Raw genomic sequence first — 20,773 nt, forward strand, 5'->3', positions numbered from 1 at the left:
CTTTGAAAATACATGTCCCTTGGATATATCTCTTTGAAGATACATGTCCCTTAGCCAAAAAATCAGACCAACATTGAATCAAAGAATGATCCAAAATCGCTAAAAAATCAGGCTAACATTGAACCAAAGAATGACCCAAAACCGTCTACACAATTATTGAAAAAATTCCAACAGTTACTTTTCAAATAGTCCACCTTCTCCTTATAAAATTGTAAGGGAAAAAGCTCTCTAAACCACCAGGGCAAGATACATTAGCACCTCTGTGTCTATCTCTCTCCTCTTCACATGAAATGACCTTGTTGCCCTTTAATGTACGATGACCTTGTTGCCCTTTAATGTACGATGCCATTTTGCTACACCTCATTGTCATTGGTGTGCTCCTCTATGCGCTTGCTCAGAGAGCCCTCTCTCAAATTATAATCTAACCTAAAATTTCAGCTGTGAAAAACCCATATTTTAAATCTTTTATTTTTTGGGGGGGGGGGGGGTGGGGGTGGGGGGGAGGGGGGAGGGGTTACACCAAATTTTAAATCTTGCGACTCAGAAAAGGGCTAGGCATTTTGGAATTCATTCACTTCACAAATGGCGAGTTCAACACTTCACCTGTAGCACATCAAATACAAAAAAAAAAACACTTCACCTGTAGGTCAATCCAGAAGAGGCCGATAAATTGATCAGTCCCCATCATTTATTATTGTAAGAAAATCAAAGTAATGAATATTTATGAAAAGACTAAAATATACATAGATTGATGGGAGGAAGTATAGAGAAGCTTGGACTTAGAGAGGGGTCATATCAATAATGGCCTCCAATATTTTCTTCTCCAGCTCCTGTTCATCTACCCACATGGAACTCTGTCGATGCAAAAGCTCTTTCTTTTCGTTCTTTCTATCCTTCACTCTTTTTTCTCTTGATCTCCAATATTCGAGCTTCTCTGCTCTTTCTTTCAACTGCATCAACCAGAGACCCGAAATGTGAGGGGATGACCCAAAAGAAAATCAAGAATTTAAAAGAACTTGTTTACTGACCGAGTTTCATCACATACAATGCAATCCCAAAACATTAAATGATTGTAACAAAGACTAGAAACAAAATAACAAACCACTTCAACTGTTTCTTCATCCTTGCTAAGATTAATGGTAAATCAACCAGGTTCTTTACCAACCAGGGTTGACTACCTCGTCAGGCAACATTTGGTTATTGATAAAACAGAAAATTGCTCTACATTCTCGTGGGAACTATTCGGTAAAATATCATTTCTGATTATCAGAAAAAAGGGGGAGGGGGAAGGAGGATTCCTACAGTTCAAATCCCACAACTACTTAAACAGACAAGATCAGCCAACAGTTCCACCAAACAGCCTCATTGCCACATACAGATTGCCAGTCCTTAAAGGGAGAAATATGAAAAACTTCCCAACTTCCCATTACAAACTACCAACTTTGCCAACATAAAGAAGATGTGAGTTGGACGAGTTCTCAGTCTTCATACACAATATTGACACTTCTATGAGCCTTCAGACATTAATAAAAGTTTATAATTCCACACACACATGCACCTATAAAAGTTTCAACCTAATGTCAAAATCCATGGTAAAAACCTATGGAAGGTAATCTAGCACCTACAGCAATCATCTCTACATAACCATGGAACAGCAAAAGCGGCACCCTGAGTCCCTTATTACCCACAGCCAACCAGAACCTTTTGGGAGAGAAGCCTCTGAGCCGGCAGGGTGGGGGAGCCATCCAATAGAGAGTACGGGACACGGTTCATCACTAGGGCGCAGAGAGGAGAGAGATAGAGAGCGCTAGTGTAGTCTACAACTTGTGCTCAGAGACACTAACGAAATTGGAACGAAAAACCATATTTATTGATGGAAGTGGAATTTCTTGAATCTCTTGGATTCTACTCAAGAAAATTTCAGGGGAAAAAAGAGAGAGAAGCAGAAGCAGCTAGTAAGCATATGGAATTGATTCTTTTGTTCTGCATAACACAATAATTAATAACTGCGTTGAACTTCAATTATCAAATGGAGAGCTCAAATAATTGTTTTGAAATCAGATTGAAGACCTGCCAGTAAATATCAGAAGATTGTTCAAGGAGTTGACATTCAAGGTCTCAAAAGAATGGAAACAACTCCCAATAACTTAACAAAATGAATGTGTTGAGCTAGTCCAAAGTTGGACCAATAGCAGACTTCCATTTTTAACTGAGGAAGAAACAATCTCCATCATATGTGAAGAAGTGGAAGATTCTAGCCGTTGGAGACGTTTCAGAATTTGATTATAGTCATCTAGAGACACAGGATCTGAAGGAGCAACCCCAAATGAAGAAGCAAGATTAGTGTCATTAGACAACACCATCTCAGAACTCCCACCATTCACTGCTGAGTTTGCCGATTATTGTACCCATTCAGGTTTACCATATTTCACCCAACACTTGTCGGCAGTATGGTTAGATCTGCCACAGTGTGTACACTGTTGAACTGACTGGTTGGTCTGTTGTCCTTCCCGACCACCTGCACCAAGTCCTCTACCTCCCCCTGAACCACGACCACTACTACCAGTAACAAATGCCAAACTATCCTTGGACGAAGATGATGAAGATGATTCAGATTTTACAAGATATATATATATATATATAGATATATATAATGCGTTGAATCCAACAGAACGCCTCATTCATGCAGGGAACTTCTCACATGCAAGAATCTGACTTTTGGCAGATTGCAAGTCGGAATCCAATCCAAATAGAAATTTTACAAGAAGAAATCCAGCACACTGAGATTTCAACACTTCAAGACCAGTAGGTAGGGGTTGATAAACATTGACTTCTTCCCACATATCCTTGAGTGCACTATAATAATCACTAACAGATTTGTCACGCTGCTTGAAGGAGAAGAACTTTACATAAAGATCATATACTGAAACACATTCTTATCTTGAGAGCAACTTTCCTTCAAATCATCTGAGACACCCTTAGCAGCATAGTCGTCAAAGCGCTAGGTGAACCAAGGCGGTTGAAGGGGGGTTTAAAAAATTAAGGCGACACTAACAAGGCACCCATCAAATAAAGTTGCCAAGACACCTAGGCGATGCTTTGAAAACCTTGCTTAGCAATTGTGTGAAACATTAGTACATCACATTAGCAGCCACAGATAGTTCTATACTATTCCATAACCATACAAGTAACGTATCATTCTCATGCATCCATTCTTATATCCTTTATCTCTACAGATGGTGGGCATAAAGAAAGGTAATCCAATTTACCCTTTGCATTGATGTAAATCCATATGGCCAATGACCATAGTAGGTAATTGGAAGCACCACTCAACTTGATAGAGGTGATTTGAACATTAAAAATGTCCACACAAGGCTTTGGATAAGCCATTTATAACAATAAATAGGATCACAGAAAAATCCAGCAACCAATGAAATAGAATAAAACTGTCCAACAATCACACTGCAGACCAGCACCAAGCCACAGAAGAGGATAACCAGCAACCAATGAAAGATAGAATATGGGTAGACCAGAACATTCTACCAACCACACCGCAGACCAGCAACCAATCCACAGAAAAAAAAAAATAAATAACTGCAGGGGAAAAAACAGGACAGAATAGGAGAAGTAGTATATCTCCCAATCCCCTAATCTGATCCTCTTCAAACTTTGGTCGAGTTAAGGGAGTAGGCAGCAGATGTATTCCTCAAAATTTGATATAAATCCAACGGTTGGATAGGTGTATACTGCTGTGTAACAAAAATAGCAACTCAAGATCCTAAAAAATAGGAAGCACCACAACTTGTAATCCAGTTACCTAATTTAGATTTAAAAAAATTGATCAAATGAAAGTTGCTGTTGTGTAGAAGGCAGCCCCAAAATATGAGCAGAATCCATAGTTCAAAAACTCACCAAAATTCCGCTAATTTTGACGTGTCCAAGACGAAACAAGAGGCGAAACCCAGAATCAGCACTGTTTCACTGAAATTTCGCTCATTTCGGTCACAAAAATGCACTGTTTCGTCAAAATTGCGGTCATTTCATTTTGCTCATTTAAGACCGTTTGCCATCCGAGATGGCCAAGCAAAACTCAGTAACTCACAGAAAAAAATACACTTTTTCGGCGAAGCTCGTTTTGGTCTGACCGAAATGGCCTATTGAAATGAAATTTTGAACTATGGCAGAATCCAATGACCACATTTCCCTATATGTTGTCTCCTATTAGCAGCAGGAAACACTCAAGAACAGGGAACCATGGGACAGGAAATAATCAGGAACTGCAAAACACAACCACAACAGTACCTGGGAAGAACTGTATAGATATGAGATGAACTCCATCTTCCACAGCAACTGCAGGAAGGAACTTCACCAAAAACAGCAACCACAAGTCTTCATAAGCAGCCGCAGGTTTTCATGAGCAGAGAATTCCATTGCAAGTAATGGCCAAAACTGAATCTGATATTCAACATATTCAGCAGAACGAACCCTAGTTTATATTCATACTGGATCAACTAGGGTCTCACAACACACAATGCAACATAGGTTGTTGCAGACCTCAATCAGCAAGCTTATAAGGGACATCAGAGTACAGCCACTGTTTATTCCCGCTCGGATACCATGTGACAAAATCAGAGATAGGAAGAACAGCACCAGCGTATGACAAGACCAGGAGAAGAAAGAGAGAGATAGAGAAAGAAGAACAAGAAGAATAAGAAGTCACAGTTGTGAGAGAGCTATCCCAACCGTGAGTCTATGGTGTTTATTTACAATTTAGAGAAGGAGATTACAAAACAATGAAGGACTGCTTATGTAAATTGACATGATATTACACAAAAGCCCCTAAAAAATTAAGTTCTATAGTAGATGATAAGAAAGAAATATAAAAGAACTAAAATTAACAAAAAGAGTAAATTACTCTGACCTCCCCTGACCTTTGCCTTAACTACAAGGACCTCCCCTGCCTTTCTGACAAATACCCAAACCTCCCCTACTTTCCAAACTTCATCATACTCAGCCCCAGTCCGTTAGTGTTTTAAGGTTAGGTAACGGCTTAATTTGAAAATCAGATTTTTATAGACCATACTACCTTTGATAGGGTTGAAGTTACCGTTTTGCCCCCTTAAAGAAGTTACCCTTTTGCCCTTAATGAAATGCAAACTCAATCCATCGTCTCTGCTACCTTCCATGTCCCAAAAAAAACCCTAATCTGCAAATCTGAACAATCTCTCGACGATCTCACAAGGTTAACCGGCAACCCTGCTTCCTTTTGTCATCACAGCACCTCGCTCTGATCAGAGTCTCATCATTTGAGAATTCTCTGCAATGCTTTTATACCAGATTTCTCCATTCCCGATCGATTGAGGGGCTTCGTTGTTCTAAGAACATGCACAGAGAAGTGATGGTCACCCTACTTGGATCGAGTGTAGAGAACAGTAGGGGAAAGCTTGCCTTCAAAATTGGTTGAATTCTAATGGTCTGATGTAGAGATATCAAAGAGTTACCAAAATAGAAGGTTTGAAGAAACCTTCCAAAACAATGCTGTTTTGGGCTTCCAGCAGCAACCGTGTGTAAGGCTTGGTGAATGAAGACTGGTCTGCAACTTTGGATCAACTCTGATGGTTAGAATTGGAGATGGAAGGGTGAGAATGAAAATAGAAAGTGAGAGGATTATGGAAGTTTCGGGCAGTGGAATGGAATGGAAGTGACAATCAAGTGTAGGGAATGGAAGGGGGAATCTGAGTTTCAAAACCCAGCAGAGTTGGTGATGATTTGAAGGTGATATGGAATTAGAAAGTTTCAGTCAGAAGAGTTGCAGAGGTGTACAGCAGCTTCAATTAATGGATCTCAGCAGCAGCAATCACAGTGAATGAGAGTAGTCTTCAGCCTTGAATATTGTTCACCAGCAACAGCAGCAACCACTTGGAACAGCAGCAGCCCACTCGAGTAAGCTTTCTGGGCAGAGGGAAGATCACAAAACAGTCCTGGCTTGATGGAAGAGAAGAAGAATCGAGAAGGTGACAGTGGGGGGCTGGGATAGGTGGATTTGGCTCTCCCAGCAGGCTCCTTCTGCCCTTCAAGTCACAAAACTTGAGAAGAAACATACTTGCAGCAAACAAAGCTAATTTTCATTCAACTTGTAAATCGTGGGGAGTGGCTACAGCAGCCTTACAATTAATAGAGGACAAGACTTGCTCCTCAAGAAAAAAGAAATAGAAACTTGACTTATTAACTCAATCTAAAAATTAGAAACTACTCTAATTACTGACTCAACTAAAATAGAAATATAATAGATACTTCACTCCATCAAGTGGGGACCACTATAAGTGAAATCGGCCCACACTTGAGTTACAAAATTTTTTTCAATAGGTTGACAAATATACCCCCACGATTCTGGGTTTGAGAGACCCAGCAACTCCCAGCCCTATTGGGCTGGCCCAACTTAAAGTTGGTTGGCCCTATGGCCCAATGGGTTGGTCCACCAGTTGATGAAGTGAACTAGCCCATCTCCCATGTGTACCCTTAGAGTATTTCTTGCCAAACAATTTGGCTTCTGCATCACCTTGATTGTACTCTGTTGAAGCGAATGTATCGACTTGTTTCTACTGTTAACTCCATAAGTACAGAACGAAGAAGCACTAATTAGCTCTTGAACGAAAATCACAAATTGGGGAATAGAATTGAGAGTTTTATGACGGAATATTGGAGAAACAGAGAGCCAGTTCGAATTTGGACTCTTTAATGGTAGGAGATAAAATAGGACAAGCTTCTCGTCCGACTTCTCCCAGACGAAGGAATTACAAAGAAAACAGATAATCAGTAGTAGTAGTTAGATCTTTTGAGAAGGATTCTACGCAAAGTGGAAACCAAATGAGGGAAGGACTTTAATTACAGCAGTAGTACAAGCACTAGGTCAAGCGAGGGAAGGACTTTAATTACAGCAGTAGTACAGGCACTAGGCTTTAAACAGCCAATCAAAGTCTGCAAGCAATCTTCCTCTCAGACACTCTACAGTCCTTGCATTTTCATCTCTCTCTCTCTCTCATAGTACAAAAACTCGCGATATCTCGGTCGAGATCTCAAGAATTTCGAGTATTACGACCTGTCCGAAACGAAATGCTAGTTCAAATTGAAAAAATACAAAATCTCGGTCAAGATTTCGACCATCTCGCGAGATCTCGAGATTTTTAGTTTTAGTCTTTTGTATAAAGTTGATTTGAAAGGGAATCTCGAGATCTCGAGATTCCCTTTCAAATCAACTTTATATAAAAAACTAAAACTCGTGAGTCTCGGTCGAAATTTTGACCAAGAGCTCACAAGGCTGGTCTTTTGTGATTTTTGGTAATGTGTCCTTCATCCTTCAATTCTCTTTGATGATTTATGTACCGGCCTTTGAATCTTCGCCGCATCTACCCCGGAAGCACTTGGAGAACACAAGATTCAACCTTCTTAGCACATTTGTGAAGCTTTTCCACTATTTCAGGTAAAACCATTTTCTCCAAAAATGTTTTTTTGAAAGAAGCATGATCAATACATGTTTGTTTGTGATGAAATTAATATATGTCAGACACCGGAGGCCGATCTACAATACACATCAGTCTTACAAGAGGGGGCATCGTGGCCATTTCCATCCTCCTGGTGCTAGTAGGCAGGCTGATCTTATGGACATTGATACCTTATCTGGCTCTGTTGGTGGATTGAGTATTGGCGACAGAGATAGCAGATCAAGTGGGCATTTCTGTGCCCCATCTTTTCAGGTAGAGAGCAGTCCATCTCCATCACCATCAAAGTACAATTCATCTCATTCACATCCATATGGCCATGGGTAGTTGACTTTGGGGGGGGGGGAGAGCATATATCTTCTCCATCCATTACCACTTTTGAGTACAAGTCCTACTCACAGGGATGTAGTGGATCGTCTTTTGTGGATGACATCTTCTCCTACCCAACCCACCAGCCGTACCCGTATATGCTCCCAAAGCCGTCATATCACAATGGATCAGTGGTAGTCGTGGTTATTCGCAATTTGGTGACCCATATCCTAGGATAGGTTACTTTCAGCATGTTGATGATGCAATTTACATGGCAACTGTGGATGACTACACTTGTTTCTTCTCCCAGACTATGATGTGGCATTCATATATCCTACAATCGGAGAACAATGCATGTCAGCTCCATCAGACTATGAGTGGGGTCGATCCTGGACGGCTTGTAAACATTTGAGTCACTTGATGACTACTTGACTTGTATTAGGAATTTGGGATATTGATATCATCTTATTATTGACTTATTATACTTAATATTATGACTTACATTATGAGTCATTCACTTTAGGTTTCCAAGTGAATTTACTTGTTTAAATTGCTTATTAATTATTAATTTATTATGTCCTTTAGTACTTAAAGTCTTAAACAATGTGTATGTGTAATTAACTAAGTTATACATTAGCATTCGACCGTATACTGCCAATCAATTGTGCAAATCCAAAACACCACTTTGGATGACTATTTTTGCAATTTGAACATTTACATGTTTCCATGAAGTTTCAAGCCTTAACTTGGCCAAAAACCCACCGAAATGACCTACCGAAACCATGTAGAAAAAATGCAATATTTTGACTGAAATATCCAAAATTTCGGATATTTCGAAAATTTCGGTCAGCCCGAAATATTGAAACGAAACGAGTTTTTAAACCTTGCTCTCTCGATGTGACTCGAACTCTTTAAAGCATTTCACTCCTCGTCAGGTCCCCAACATACTTGTCTGTGTCTGTGGTTCCATCACCTCTGGAGATGGGTTTGTGCTTCTCTACAGATGCCACTAATTGTTCCTTCGCTCCCTCCAGTGCAGAAGTCATCTCTGTGAATGGGAATTTCTGCGAGTATCCCATACCATCACAGTATCGCAGGTCCTCAAAATTGAAACATCACCCTGCTTCCTCTACAACTCCGATGGTCTCTCCTACGACGATTACATTCCTGCCGTTGATTCCTCTGAAGAACTACAGCCCGGTCAGATCTACATCGTCCTTCCCACCAGCACTGATCAAGATCCCTCCCATAATTTCAGCGACATCCTTTGCGAAATCAGGGGATAACTCCACCGCCTTGGCAACATAACCGAGGAAATTAGAGTAGAAAGCAGAGATGGAGCCAATCCCATAAGACTGCGGCCAGAATGATTGATGAAACGACCCCTGAATTGATTGAAGAAACTCGATGACCTGCGATCTAGTGTGGGTTTTGGTGTGGTTGGGGCATTTGGAAATAAATCTCACGACCACAAGAACATCATTAAGGTGTAGCTGCGTTAGCCTATGAGATCCAACGGAAAGAGAACCCACAGGAGGGCATCTGCCCAAATCCATTCAAGTTTCTCGGCGAACTGTGAGGGATTCTGAGATATTAAGTCAAAAAGCTCTGTCAGTGCTTCACTTAAAGTATCGCCTCACTGCTCTTGATATGGCCGCCTAGCCGTCAAGGCCAACACCGCCCTTGCACAGAGTTCCAGAAAGAAGGGCCAACGGAACAAGAAGAGACGGATATCTCCTGATTTAGAAGTCAAAAAAAGAAGAGGGTTGGGAATGATGGGTATGCTTATGATGAGCTAAAGAGTGCTTCCGATGATATGTCGAAAATCAGTGTTTTGAGATTTGGATCCATTAGGAAATTACAGAGAAATGCTTCCAAATGTAGATGAAGCGTTGCCTGTGAAGTTGCAGGTACCGTCGTCTTCTTCTTCACTCCCTCCCCTTTCCTCTGACTCGGTTGGAATAGTGTTGGTGTTGAGAGAGAAGCCAACTTTTGGTCGTTTATATATAAGGGCATTTTAGTCACAGCAGGTTTTTACTAACACCGTTAGCTTCAGGGGGTAAGGTTGTAATTGTCAGAAATGCAGGGGAGGTCCGTGTATTTAGGGCAAAGGTCAGGGGAGATTAGAATAATTTACTCTAACAAAAACTAGACAATAATACTGGTCTATAACCAGCAACTTTCACAAAATCTACATATGTGGCTGTCAACAGAGCTCACACACTGGATGATAAATTTTTCACAGCTCAGACTCAATTAGATCTGATCATAGGCTGGATCCATGATAGATGATAGACGATAGAATCCTTCTAGGGTATATGGATCCCTCACTGTTATCTTTTCTTCTTCTTCACTTCTATTTCCTACCATCCTGTATTCCAGACAGCCCAAATCACCGGGTTTAAGAGATAGCAAGATTCAAAGCAAATAGGTAAGAGTATGCCTACATATATTGCTTCCTTCATCTACAGACATGAATTCGAATGTGTTGTATTGAAATTGTTTCTAAACATTGCTGACCACTTCCTTACATCAACTGTTCAAAATGTGATTTTCCCAAAGGGAGTTTCGGGAGGGGGAGGGGGAGGGGGAGAGTAAGTGAAAGGTATTCTAATCAAAGAAAACTGAACCATATCCAGAATCATTCTCCAATCATCTGTTGAAGCCCATCAAGAAAAGTCCTTTCATAGATGCTTTCTGCAGATCAACTTTGTAGAGCAGATTTTTGTACTTTCTGCGGTGTATATATGCTATACTTTTGCTCAGTTTCCAAATGTGAACTTCCAATCAGCTGAGAGAGATGGAGAATCTGACTCTATTGTGTGTGTGTGTGTGTGTTCGCGAAATTGTTTATGAGACAAATTCACGAATCCCTTGATGGATAAGTCCGAATATTCAGCTGCAGTGCAGAATTGAGTTTCTCGTCCGTTGGATCTTTCCAGAATCCAATTCTTCAATGGCCTCCTAATCTCAGTCCTCTATATTGTCCCAGAATTTTGCTTTCTAAATCATCTACTGCGGATGCATCCTTTTTACTTAGAGCTATGTAATTGTTCTTAGTAGTCCAAATGACTAATAGAGAACTGCTTAATTACTTATTTCTCCCACTATTTAATCTCATATGCATTAGGTTTACTTCTCAGCATTTATTAGGTCATATATTGGTCTTAAAAAGAAAAAGGCATACATGTATTAGACTAACTCTTCTGTCTAAAATTGAAGTCAACCACAAACTCATTCTTTTGTTTGTCTGATCAACATGTCTGATTTTCAGACTCCGTATTACATTCAACTAAACCCATTCAGGCATCCTATTAGACTGATAGTTCCTGCAGAAAATTGTTCTTATGTCTCAATTTATATCCATGAAATAGTATGTAGGCTGATGGATTGCTCTCCAAACTCTTAATAACATGTAAGATCCCTTTCCTATTCTTTCCTCTGATTCAGTTCTGAATCACATTGTCAAGGAGCATCTACTGTCTTACTTAATCTTGCGTGAAAGAATTTATTTTCTAATAATTATTATAGATTCTCTATCAATATTGAAATTTTAAGTTTAAAGAATAACATGAACATATTAAAATCAACAGTTAAATGTCCAATATCATTACCTCATGAGCAAATGACCAGGATGACTCTAGTGTTATCGAGATCACCTAACAGACAAGTTTTAAAGGTCATCCACAAATAGAATTTTACAAACAAACTGAGTTGAAGGCATCCAATGTCAATCAATCATAAAATTAGAGATCATCCATATACAAGACCTAAACAGTCTCAAAACAATAAGGTAGGCCTCCTGTCAAAACAATAAATTAGAGATGATCCAAATAGGCGATTATGAAAGCGAGATTATGTCAGATGACTAGTTTCCCTTTCCCCATGGTTTGTACTACTATATTCTCTAGTTATCTCAATAAAATCAGAGATTCATTATCAAACCAACAAATGATCGTTTATGATAGTAAAGATAACAATTGATGATGAAGGGGAAGGAGGAATTGGTTTCAATTTCTCAAAAATAGATAAGTTAATAAATGAAATGGGTAAATGAGAATAATAAAAAAAAACACCAATACATAAAACAGAGGAAGAAGTGAATCAACTCACTAGGGTTTGACGGAACTCCTCTTCTATGGCCTTCCTCTCAGCAGCTCGAGCCTGAGCCATGGCAGCCTTGGCGGCCTTTCGTTCCTCCCTGGCAAGACGAATAGCCTCTCGCTTGGCCTCGTCCTTCAATTGCTTCTCTTGCCTGTGCAACTCCATCTCATAGATATACTCTTTGCGTAGCTCTTTCACCTGCTTCGCATACTCTCTTCTCAGCTGTGCTAGATTCGCCTCAGCTTCCTTTGGATCCTTAGGGGGTTTCCAGCTCCCTAGGAACTCGTTGGGTGTCGAGAACTCGTGCTGAAGCTGGTGTTGATTATGGTGAGAGGGCGTGGTTGATGTGCTCTTGAAGCGAAGGGTTTGAGCGAGAACAAATTTCACGCTTGGAGAGGATGAAGCAGAGCGGAAGATCGGGCGAGTTGCCGCCATAGATGATCGTTTTGAGGGACTGAACTGAGGGCTCAAAACCTCAAAGCCTGATAGAGACAGAGAAGAGAAGGTCCTACACCTACCCCAATAGGCCACGTGTAGGCCAAGCAAACGGAATAAATAGAAATTAGAACAGTAAATTAGCGAAAACAGAAATAATATGGCATCGTCCTTTTGCATCCACCAGGTCTCGGTGCCCTTCTACTCCTCTGCTATTCATCGGAAACGCAACACAGGCAACTGTTTCTTGAACAGACGTTCTCAATTCGTTTCTCCCCAAACCCACACGAGGCTTGAAAGGAAACTCCAGCTTCCGTGCAAATTCAGCAACAGCAAGAAGAAGAACTATAAGCAACAGCTCCCAACAAGAAGACCCAATTCGGTAGCTGTCGTCGTTGCCTTGCAAGCCAACTTCCTAAGAGGTTTGCTTCAGTCCCCTTTTCCTTCCCACTTTAGTTTATTGGTTCCTAGTTCTTCTTTGTTAGAATCTGATTAGGTATTCTTGTGTGGGTATCTCCATTTTCGAGTTATTGTTGTGAAAGTGCATTTGCCTCTGTATCAGAACGTTTTGTCCCCTCACTTCTGCATGTGACTTTGTATCAATTCTTTATTGGCTTTGTAGTGAACCTTTCTGTCATCTATATGATCACCGAAATTCCCGAGAAAACCAATTACTGTTTCTTATGCAGAGTATATACCATACGAATTTCTCATGTTTGAGGAGACATGAATTCTCTTTTACCTTCTTTTTTTTTTTTGTTGTTGTTGTTTGTGACATAGATGTTAGCCTGAGTAAGAATTGATGGCAAAAGGAGAAAAATGACTAGTCCTTTGACTACTTTGATATAGGAAAGCAGCATAAATGAACTCTAGAAAAGCATAATAATGCACTATCCAAATACAATGCAAAAGACTCAACCTTTGCCTGAAAAATAGTAATGAACCACAGAGTACTGGAAATATGAGGAATTCTTAACTAAAGACAGCCCCAAATAGATCATTGGAGTAAATTATATTAGTATGTCTGAGAAACTTGAATAGTTTGAAAGATTCCCTTGTGAGATTTCCTTTTGTGCTTTGAAGGGATGGTGATTTCTACCAGTTTTGGGTTGCTTGTTGAGCTTTTTCCCCTTTCAAAGGTTACTTATATTTTATTTAAATCTTTCTCCATAAAACGTTACATATCAACAACCCAAAAAAAAGTGGAAAAGCTTTAGTCACCATAACTGAAACACATATGAAAGAGAATTAACAATTAAAAGGAAGTCACTTTACAATTCCTATGTTTTGATCTGTGATCAATTCTCTTCTGTTGAAGTCTTTGGGGGACTGCAATTTTTTTTTTCTTTGGTGAATATTTGTGGACTGCATTATCCAAACAAAATTGAAGCTATCGGTAATATCTCCGTGCGGTGTTTAATTCTTACATAGTTCACTTCAATGCTGCGGTTGAGTTAATTTTTTGGGTTGGAATCTGATTGATGGGATGCATTTGCTTAAGACTACATAGTTATTGAGGCTGAACTTGGCTTTCCGCAACCTAACCAAGCTAGATAGCATTTTGCAGAAATATTACTAACATTCAAGAAGTTTTGTGAGCCCACTCTGGTGATATACAATTTGCATCCAGTTTCTACCCTCGAAATTATGTGATCACTGTTAAAGATTTATATATTATATATATTCTAGCGTTGGATAGGAGTTTGCATTCACATGCTATTCATTTCCTTCTCTTCCTAGTTAGTTTCAGTAGGATGCCACATTTTATACCTAAAAGAACAAATTGTCTCCGAATTCCATACACGAGCAAACCTTGGCATCATCACTAATATCATATTGGGTTGTGTTATTGCAGGTTCTTTCTTTCATGAAGCAAAAATATAGAAAATGAATCACTCTCTAGTTTTATTTTCTATATTGCACTAACTTCTACATATGAATCTGAAATATAGTTCTTCAAACAGTGTGGCGGGTAGCAAAGGATGGAATTGAGGCTGGGACCAATCTTGTGCCTGTAAGTTCATGGATTTCTCACTCCCATTTTTACCATCCTAATATATACAGTTGTCATAACCTAAATTTTCACCTTGTGCCAAAACAAAGGTTAAAAAACCATGCTGATTTGACCATGTTTATGTATCGTATGTTGGTGCTAGGTTTCTGTTCCAAGACCAATAGCAAGGGTTGGTATAGCTGGGGTTGGTTTGACCATTTCTCTCTTTGTGCTCAAGTCATTCCTGTCTACAGCATTTTTTGTACTGGTATGTTCGAAAACCAATATTTCTCCACAAGTAAGGTTATATATTTATATATTTTTCCACAAGTTGAGACTTCATAACTTGCCATTGAGTACTTTATCTTGGTTTAGGTTGCTTTAGGGTTGCAGGTGGTATGAATGAGCTTCAACAGTCAAATGTGTTGTGATTTTAAATGGAATTATGAAACTGTAATGACACAAACATTTCTCTTTGATAAGCAGGGCACAATGGGGTTTATATACTTTGCATTCATAGCCTTGAACAAGGACGAAGGCCCAAAAGGTGGTGGAGGGCCTGGTGGCACCACTGGTGTGGATGATTCTTTAGAAGAAGCAAGAAGGATAATGGAAAAGTACAAGTGACAGAAAGTACAGAAGAGTCGGGAGATTACCGATTCTTTTTCTCCTGCATTGTGCTGACCCGGAGAGAGTTATGGATATGTCATAACAAAGAGAACTTCCCATATTGGAAATGTATAGATCTATTTATTTATGCACATTTGCTCTTTCTTTCTTTTGCTGTAGATGTTCCTGGCATGTGTGTTTTTACTGTGTATTTCTTCCCAAAATATACGATTTTGTTGAATTTCTTTGGTCAGGCCTTAAACTTTAAAACCTTACAAGTCATTTTCTTTTTCTAAGGGACATGAAATTAATGAAGCAAGAAGGAAGAATGCCGCAAAATGCAATGGGGAAGAAACAGTATAAGGTGGTTGAATTACCCAACTTGAGCTTAAAAAGCACCTTCTTGTTGGAAATTTTGGGATTAATAGACCCCAAAAAAAAAGGTCTCAAATTTGTCACTGGCTTCTTTTTCTAACAAACGGATCTCAAAATTCACGGTTGCAACATCTATGATCTTATTTGCAATCTTATTAGATACATTATCATGTCACTTAAATAATTCCAGAGACACTGAACTAGAGCTTATCAAATACATTATCATGTGACTAGAAATTTTTTTTGTGTATGTAAATAAAAGTGTTATGTTTGATCCTTTCTGGTTCTCATGGAGAACTCTGTCATACTATAAGCTGTTTTGGTACTTCTTTCTGACCCTTGCCTTTATGGGTTTTGACTTGAGAAGATAAATTAGGGAAAGTGAAAATTTTGCCCTACCATTCATTTATCCTCTAGGCATTCTACGTGGAAACAAACAGGTTCTTAAAAAAATTGCGACCCTAATTTACAACTTCAATTTTTTTTCTTCTTTTTATAACACAAATTCAAAATTAGTTTGCAAAAGAAGCAGGCAAGGGTGCTTACCATAGGGGTTGTAGTTTGAGACTCGAAGGAGAAATAGTTACCCTCTAGAACCAAAGGATGTTAGAAGCTTCTTAGGCTGCTTTTGTTTCATCATAAAATATTTTATGGGATTTGGTAAAAACCAATACAAAAATTTATAAAGGATTAGAAAAGGGGAAACTGTTTCATAGAAATTCAATACAAAAAGTTGAAAAATAACAACCATTTCAAAATTCAGGATGTTTTTACTCACAAAATTATTTTCTTCAAAAAACTGTAAGATTTTGTAATTTTACAAAATCTCACCTACCCTGTTGTAGATTGTGAGTATGGCAAAGTGGTAAAGGAGCTTATAATATAACCCAATATATGGAACTCATTTTTCATAGTAATAGAAATACACGTCTGACCAAGACAGAATTTATAACTTGCTATCCTCTTACCTAGTAGGCAACGATGTACTTATGTGGAAAGACTGATTAAAGTCATTTCATGGCAATGCAGCAAAGAAGGCTTGTTTGGTTCAGATAAGGACTTGAATTGGTCTTATGAACAGAATACCATGTGCATATCTGTTGAGTGAAAAACCTTCCTCAAGGTATTAGGTCTTAAAAAGTTGGCCACTCTTAAAGGGTTTCTTGTATTGGGTATATATCTCACATCATATCCAAACATACAATAATTTTGATCAACAGAGTACATGAGGGAGAGCCATTGCAGAATTTAGGTATGATTATTACATCTATGGAACTTATTCCAATTATGCAAATTTATGTATGGAACTTGCACTGTAAAACAGAAAGGAGTAACTCTACTCTTCCATACTAATAACGCAACATAAGCCTTTGCTCTTCAACATATACTCGAAAGCCTTGTTGATTTCAGAGAAAGGCACACGATCGGTGATGAATTTTTCCAATTCCAATTCCTGCAAAAAGAAAAGAATGTTCTCTGTTTCAAGGTTTTGGTCATTGATACAATGTATGAAGGACTTTCACAGATTACTAACCAGTGAAATAGATGCATATAATTACCTTATTCATGTACATATTTACAAGAGAAGGAAGGTCAGTTCAGTGTCTTTCCACTGAGAAAGTTAATGGGCTTAGTCTTGAAGATTGCATCCTTGTTGGGAACTCCAGTGACCACAGCTACACCCCATCCCTGAATTGTTGCATGGGAAAATTTGTAAAAGTGAAACTTAGGTATCAAACACCAAACAAAACAAGCTTTTGTTATCATATTGAAGAAGCCTACATCATGAACACATTCAAAAGCAGATATCATGGCATCAATATTTCCTGTGCATTCGATGCTTCTGTCAACCCCACCATTAGTCATCTCTATAAGTACCTGTGTCAAAATAAGTTTTCAGTACACAAGAGGCAGAAATATATGGAAATATAGGCAAAGCTGACAGCACTCCACCTCTTGTACTGGTCTGTCATGGTCCTTGGGACTCACAAATTCAGGTACACCAAATTTCTTGGCTGGAAAATAAAGAATCACAGATAATCAGAAAATATATAGCAAATAATAGATTAATATCCAGTACTATTCACCATTAATCGATACCATTGCTTGGAAATAATTAGTGCTTAATGTTACCTTCTTTGAACCTTTTGGGATTTCGATCGACTCCAATAATCCTCGAAGCTCCAGCAATTCTTGCCCCTTCGGCAGCCTACATATCGAGGCAAGACATAAGACCCTGCATCTGAGAAATGCAAGGAAAGTCAGTAGGTGATAAGCCCCATCTACTCACAGCCAAGCCTACAGTTCCCAGCCCAAAGATGGCAACTGAAGAACTCCTTTGCGGTTTAGCCACGTTCAGAGTAGCACCCAAACTTGAAATTTAAGTGAAATTATGCACACTTAAGCAATCATGTAATTCTGACCAGTGAACATAACTTCAATTAGTACCTGTTGAGATGCCACAACTGAGGATGCAGACTAACTGTATTCAGTAAAGGTTGATGTTCCAAGGAAGTGATATATCGGAGATCCGTTAATGGAAAACCTAGATTTTCCATCATTAATCATGACTCTCTGTTTATGTTTACTCTGAGGAGGTCACACATATTACTTTCCTCAGACTTGCAGTGCTTGCACTCTCCACACTCCCTTGTGAATACAGGTAGTACATGGTCCCCAACTTGAAGTTTTGTCACACCTTCAATTCCCCTATGCTCTCCACAATCCTATCAGCAAGTTCTATTAATGAACAATCTATATTAATAATCCTACTTTCAACTACCAAACTGATCACAATAAGAAAATTTTGAAAAGACAGGGCATGTAGTAAATTGTTGAATATTAATTCACTTATAAACTCTTGATGGATATGCAGAGTGAACAACATACCCTGATGCTTCATGGCCTAGTATGCGAGGAAACAATGGTGTCTGTTCCTGAAAATCCGGTCGAAAGACCAAACTGTTAAGGTCCATAACCCATAAGAACACCATATATATTTCAGTGAAAATGAGCAGTGAGTGACCCAATATTAAGGACGTTAGCTATGCACATAATAATATCAACCTTGGCTTCCCAACAGATTGGAATGACAAAGTGAAGTGTACTTGATCTTGATCCTAACCTCCATGGCCTGTGGTGCAGCGACCTCCACTTGCTCTATCACCAATGGTTTTCCTGCTTCCCATGCAACCGCAGCTACACAAGCAAAGAAATGAAAGAAAGGGCACCCATATCACAAAACAATGAAAAATATATATACCATTAATGAACCCAAGAATTAAAATGAAAAATCATGGAATGAAGAATGGTATTCAATCAACCTCACACCTTTGCAGTGAATTGCTTGACCAGTAGTGGAAGTCAAAGAACCCATGGAGCCCAGGGGTTAGATTCTTCAATCACCCAAGAAGGAGAAGGGAGGAGTTTGTGTGTATGGGAGAGAGAGAGGTTTAGAATGTACATTTCAGAAAATCCATGAGCCTAGTTCGCTTGTGTTTGGGGGTAGATTTGACATTTGATCAACACTCTTTTATCATTTGATAGTTAGTCTTTGCTACCGTTTCACCTAAAAGCTCGAACTGTTAAGGAAGGGCAGTGTCAATGTATACATCAACAGTTAAGATCTACCTAATTGACTTGTCAATGTGGAAATAACTTGCTGAGTTGCTAGAACTGCACTCCATATCTGTACTACCAAACAAACATCCATTTTACCTTTTTTTTTTTTTTTTAATAGTACTCATCAGATATAGTAAGTTTTCCAAATCAGGTAAAAGGGACAATAGATTTCATGACTGAGACTTGAAGTTGTCATTCACTACCAATTTTGGCGGTTTTGTTTTCATTAGTCATTTGATCTGTGTGGCCTTTTGGTGTATATTTCATCTCCTTTTCCCATGTGGTTTGTGATTTTTCAGTTTTATTTGTGATAAGTTGCAGGTCGGATTTTGATATATTTAGGATGTGTTTGGTATGCATTCTTGAAATGCATTCTAGGTCAATTTTGCATTCTCGGATGATAAAAATAGTTGTTTTTGTCATCCAAGAATGTGAAATCGACTTAGAGTGCATTTTAAGATTGTATAAACTATTTTTATCATCCGAGAATGCAAAATTGACTTAGAATGCATTTTAAGATTGCATGCCAAACACAACCTTAATTTTTGTTACGTGATATGGTAGAGAGTTATTCGGATATGAGGACTATTATATGGTTACTTCATGGTTAATTATTCAACATTGTAGATGGGGTGAGTGTAGTATGAGTTGTTACTGAGTTTTAGTTGAAAATTATTCTAGTAGTGGGTTAAGTAGTTTTAACTACTTGTAATTCTTATTTATATTAGATAATGAAGGGAGGATAGAGAGACTTGGATAGACTTGATGGTTGCTACAATTTCTCATTTGTGAGAAAAAAACTTGATTACCTCCTAATAAGCCAAGAGGCCCTTGTTTCATCCGGAAAGCAAACCTATCTTTTTCCTATTTAATCTCTTATCTTATGTCTCTATCTCTTATTTTCTCTCTAGGATATCTGTGTACGTATAAGTTTTCATTTTTATTAACATGGACAAGAAACTAAAATTCAAGTACAAATAAGGTATCCCAAACTAATTAACGATCACATATCATCTATCAAAGAACCACTTCTTGCTACGATGAATTGTTGACAACATCATATGTAAGAAGAAGATTCGACATCTTTAATTCTCTGAAAATGGTTACTTCACAATTTTTAAAGCATTAACACATTATCATTCCGATAGTTGGGTATTGGTTTTCTTCAGTTATGAATCTAGTTGGATGATGAAACTAAGGCTCTATTTGGTTAGAAGTGAAAGTGGAAAATGAAAATTTTGTGGTAAATTGAAGGAAAATCAAATGAAAGAAACTATGAAAGAAGAATTCATTTGGGGTGTTTGTTTGAAGGTAGAGTTGATATAAAACATAAAAACATGTGGGTCCATAACATAGCTAAGGTTTCGGTGATTTTTTTGGTTGAAAAAAAGTAAAATTTAGTTACTATTTTTTGCATGACTTTAAGTAAGTTAATTATACAATTATTCTTGGTAATAATATATTAGAGAGTTTAGTATTCATTTGAAGAGAATTAAGAGAAAGGGAGATTAAGTATGGTCACAAAATTAGAATAGAAAACATGAATGATAGAAGGCCTACTCAAGGAAAGAGGGAGTCATGAACATGCACAATATCTTTTTCAAATGTTTAAAAAAAAAAGTGAGCAAGTAATACTTCGATTTTTTGTTTAAAAATGAATCTTTTCTTGGTATTTTTTTTGATGAAAATAAAGGTGATATATTAAAGTAAGAGGAAAGTTTGTACATCATATAAAAGGGGGGGGGGGGGAAGGTGTGTTGCTCCAAATAGCATGTCGGGTTAGAGATCGCAATGCATTGGTCCATTGGTTATACTGGTGGGAGATAGG

The 20,773-nt window shown here is 38.4% G+C and overlaps 2 protein-coding genes and 1 pseudogene across 3 annotated transcripts; 1 reads left to right on the plus strand and 2 right to left on the minus strand.

The window, feature by feature from the left end:
* Positions 1–559: 559 nt before the first annotated feature.
* On the minus strand, positions 560–12,392 carry LOC122656871 (golgin subfamily A member 6-like protein 1). 2 transcript variants are annotated; one of them, XM_043851559.1, is made up of 4 exons: positions 11,922–12,392; positions 724–950; positions 641–688; positions 560–603 (listed from the first exon to the last, which is right to left on the minus strand). In XM_043851559.1, exons 1-2 carry the CDS (start codon positions 12,345–12,347, stop codon positions 780–782), a joined length of 597 nt encoding a protein of 198 aa, XP_043707494.1. In that variant the 5' UTR covers positions 12,348–12,392; the 3' UTR covers positions 560–603; positions 641–688; positions 724–779. The 2 variants fall into 2 exon arrangements, with proteins under 2 accessions (XP_043707494.1, XP_043707495.1); XM_043851560.1 differs by lacking the exon at positions 560–603 and having other exon boundaries at positions 631–688.
* A 94-nt stretch (positions 12,393–12,486) lies between these two features.
* On the plus strand, positions 12,487–15,167 carry LOC122656872. Its single transcript, XM_043851561.1, has 4 exons — positions 12,487–12,769; positions 14,300–14,361; positions 14,504–14,608; positions 14,827–15,167. Exons 1-4 carry the CDS (start codon positions 12,508–12,510, stop codon positions 14,965–14,967), a joined length of 570 nt encoding a protein of 189 aa, XP_043707496.1. The 5' UTR covers positions 12,487–12,507; the 3' UTR covers positions 14,968–15,167.
* Positions 15,168–16,660: 1,493 nt separating this feature from the next.
* On the minus strand, positions 16,661–18,700 carry LOC122655471 (annotated as a pseudogene).
* Between the last annotated feature and the right edge of the window lie 2,073 nt (positions 18,701–20,773).

The sequence above is a fragment of the Telopea speciosissima genome, chromosome 3 (genome assembly GCF_018873765.1).
Source record: "Telopea speciosissima isolate NSW1024214 ecotype Mountain lineage chromosome 3, Tspe_v1, whole genome shotgun sequence".
Classification (NCBI taxonomy): domain Eukaryota; kingdom Viridiplantae; phylum Streptophyta; class Magnoliopsida; order Proteales; family Proteaceae; genus Telopea; species Telopea speciosissima.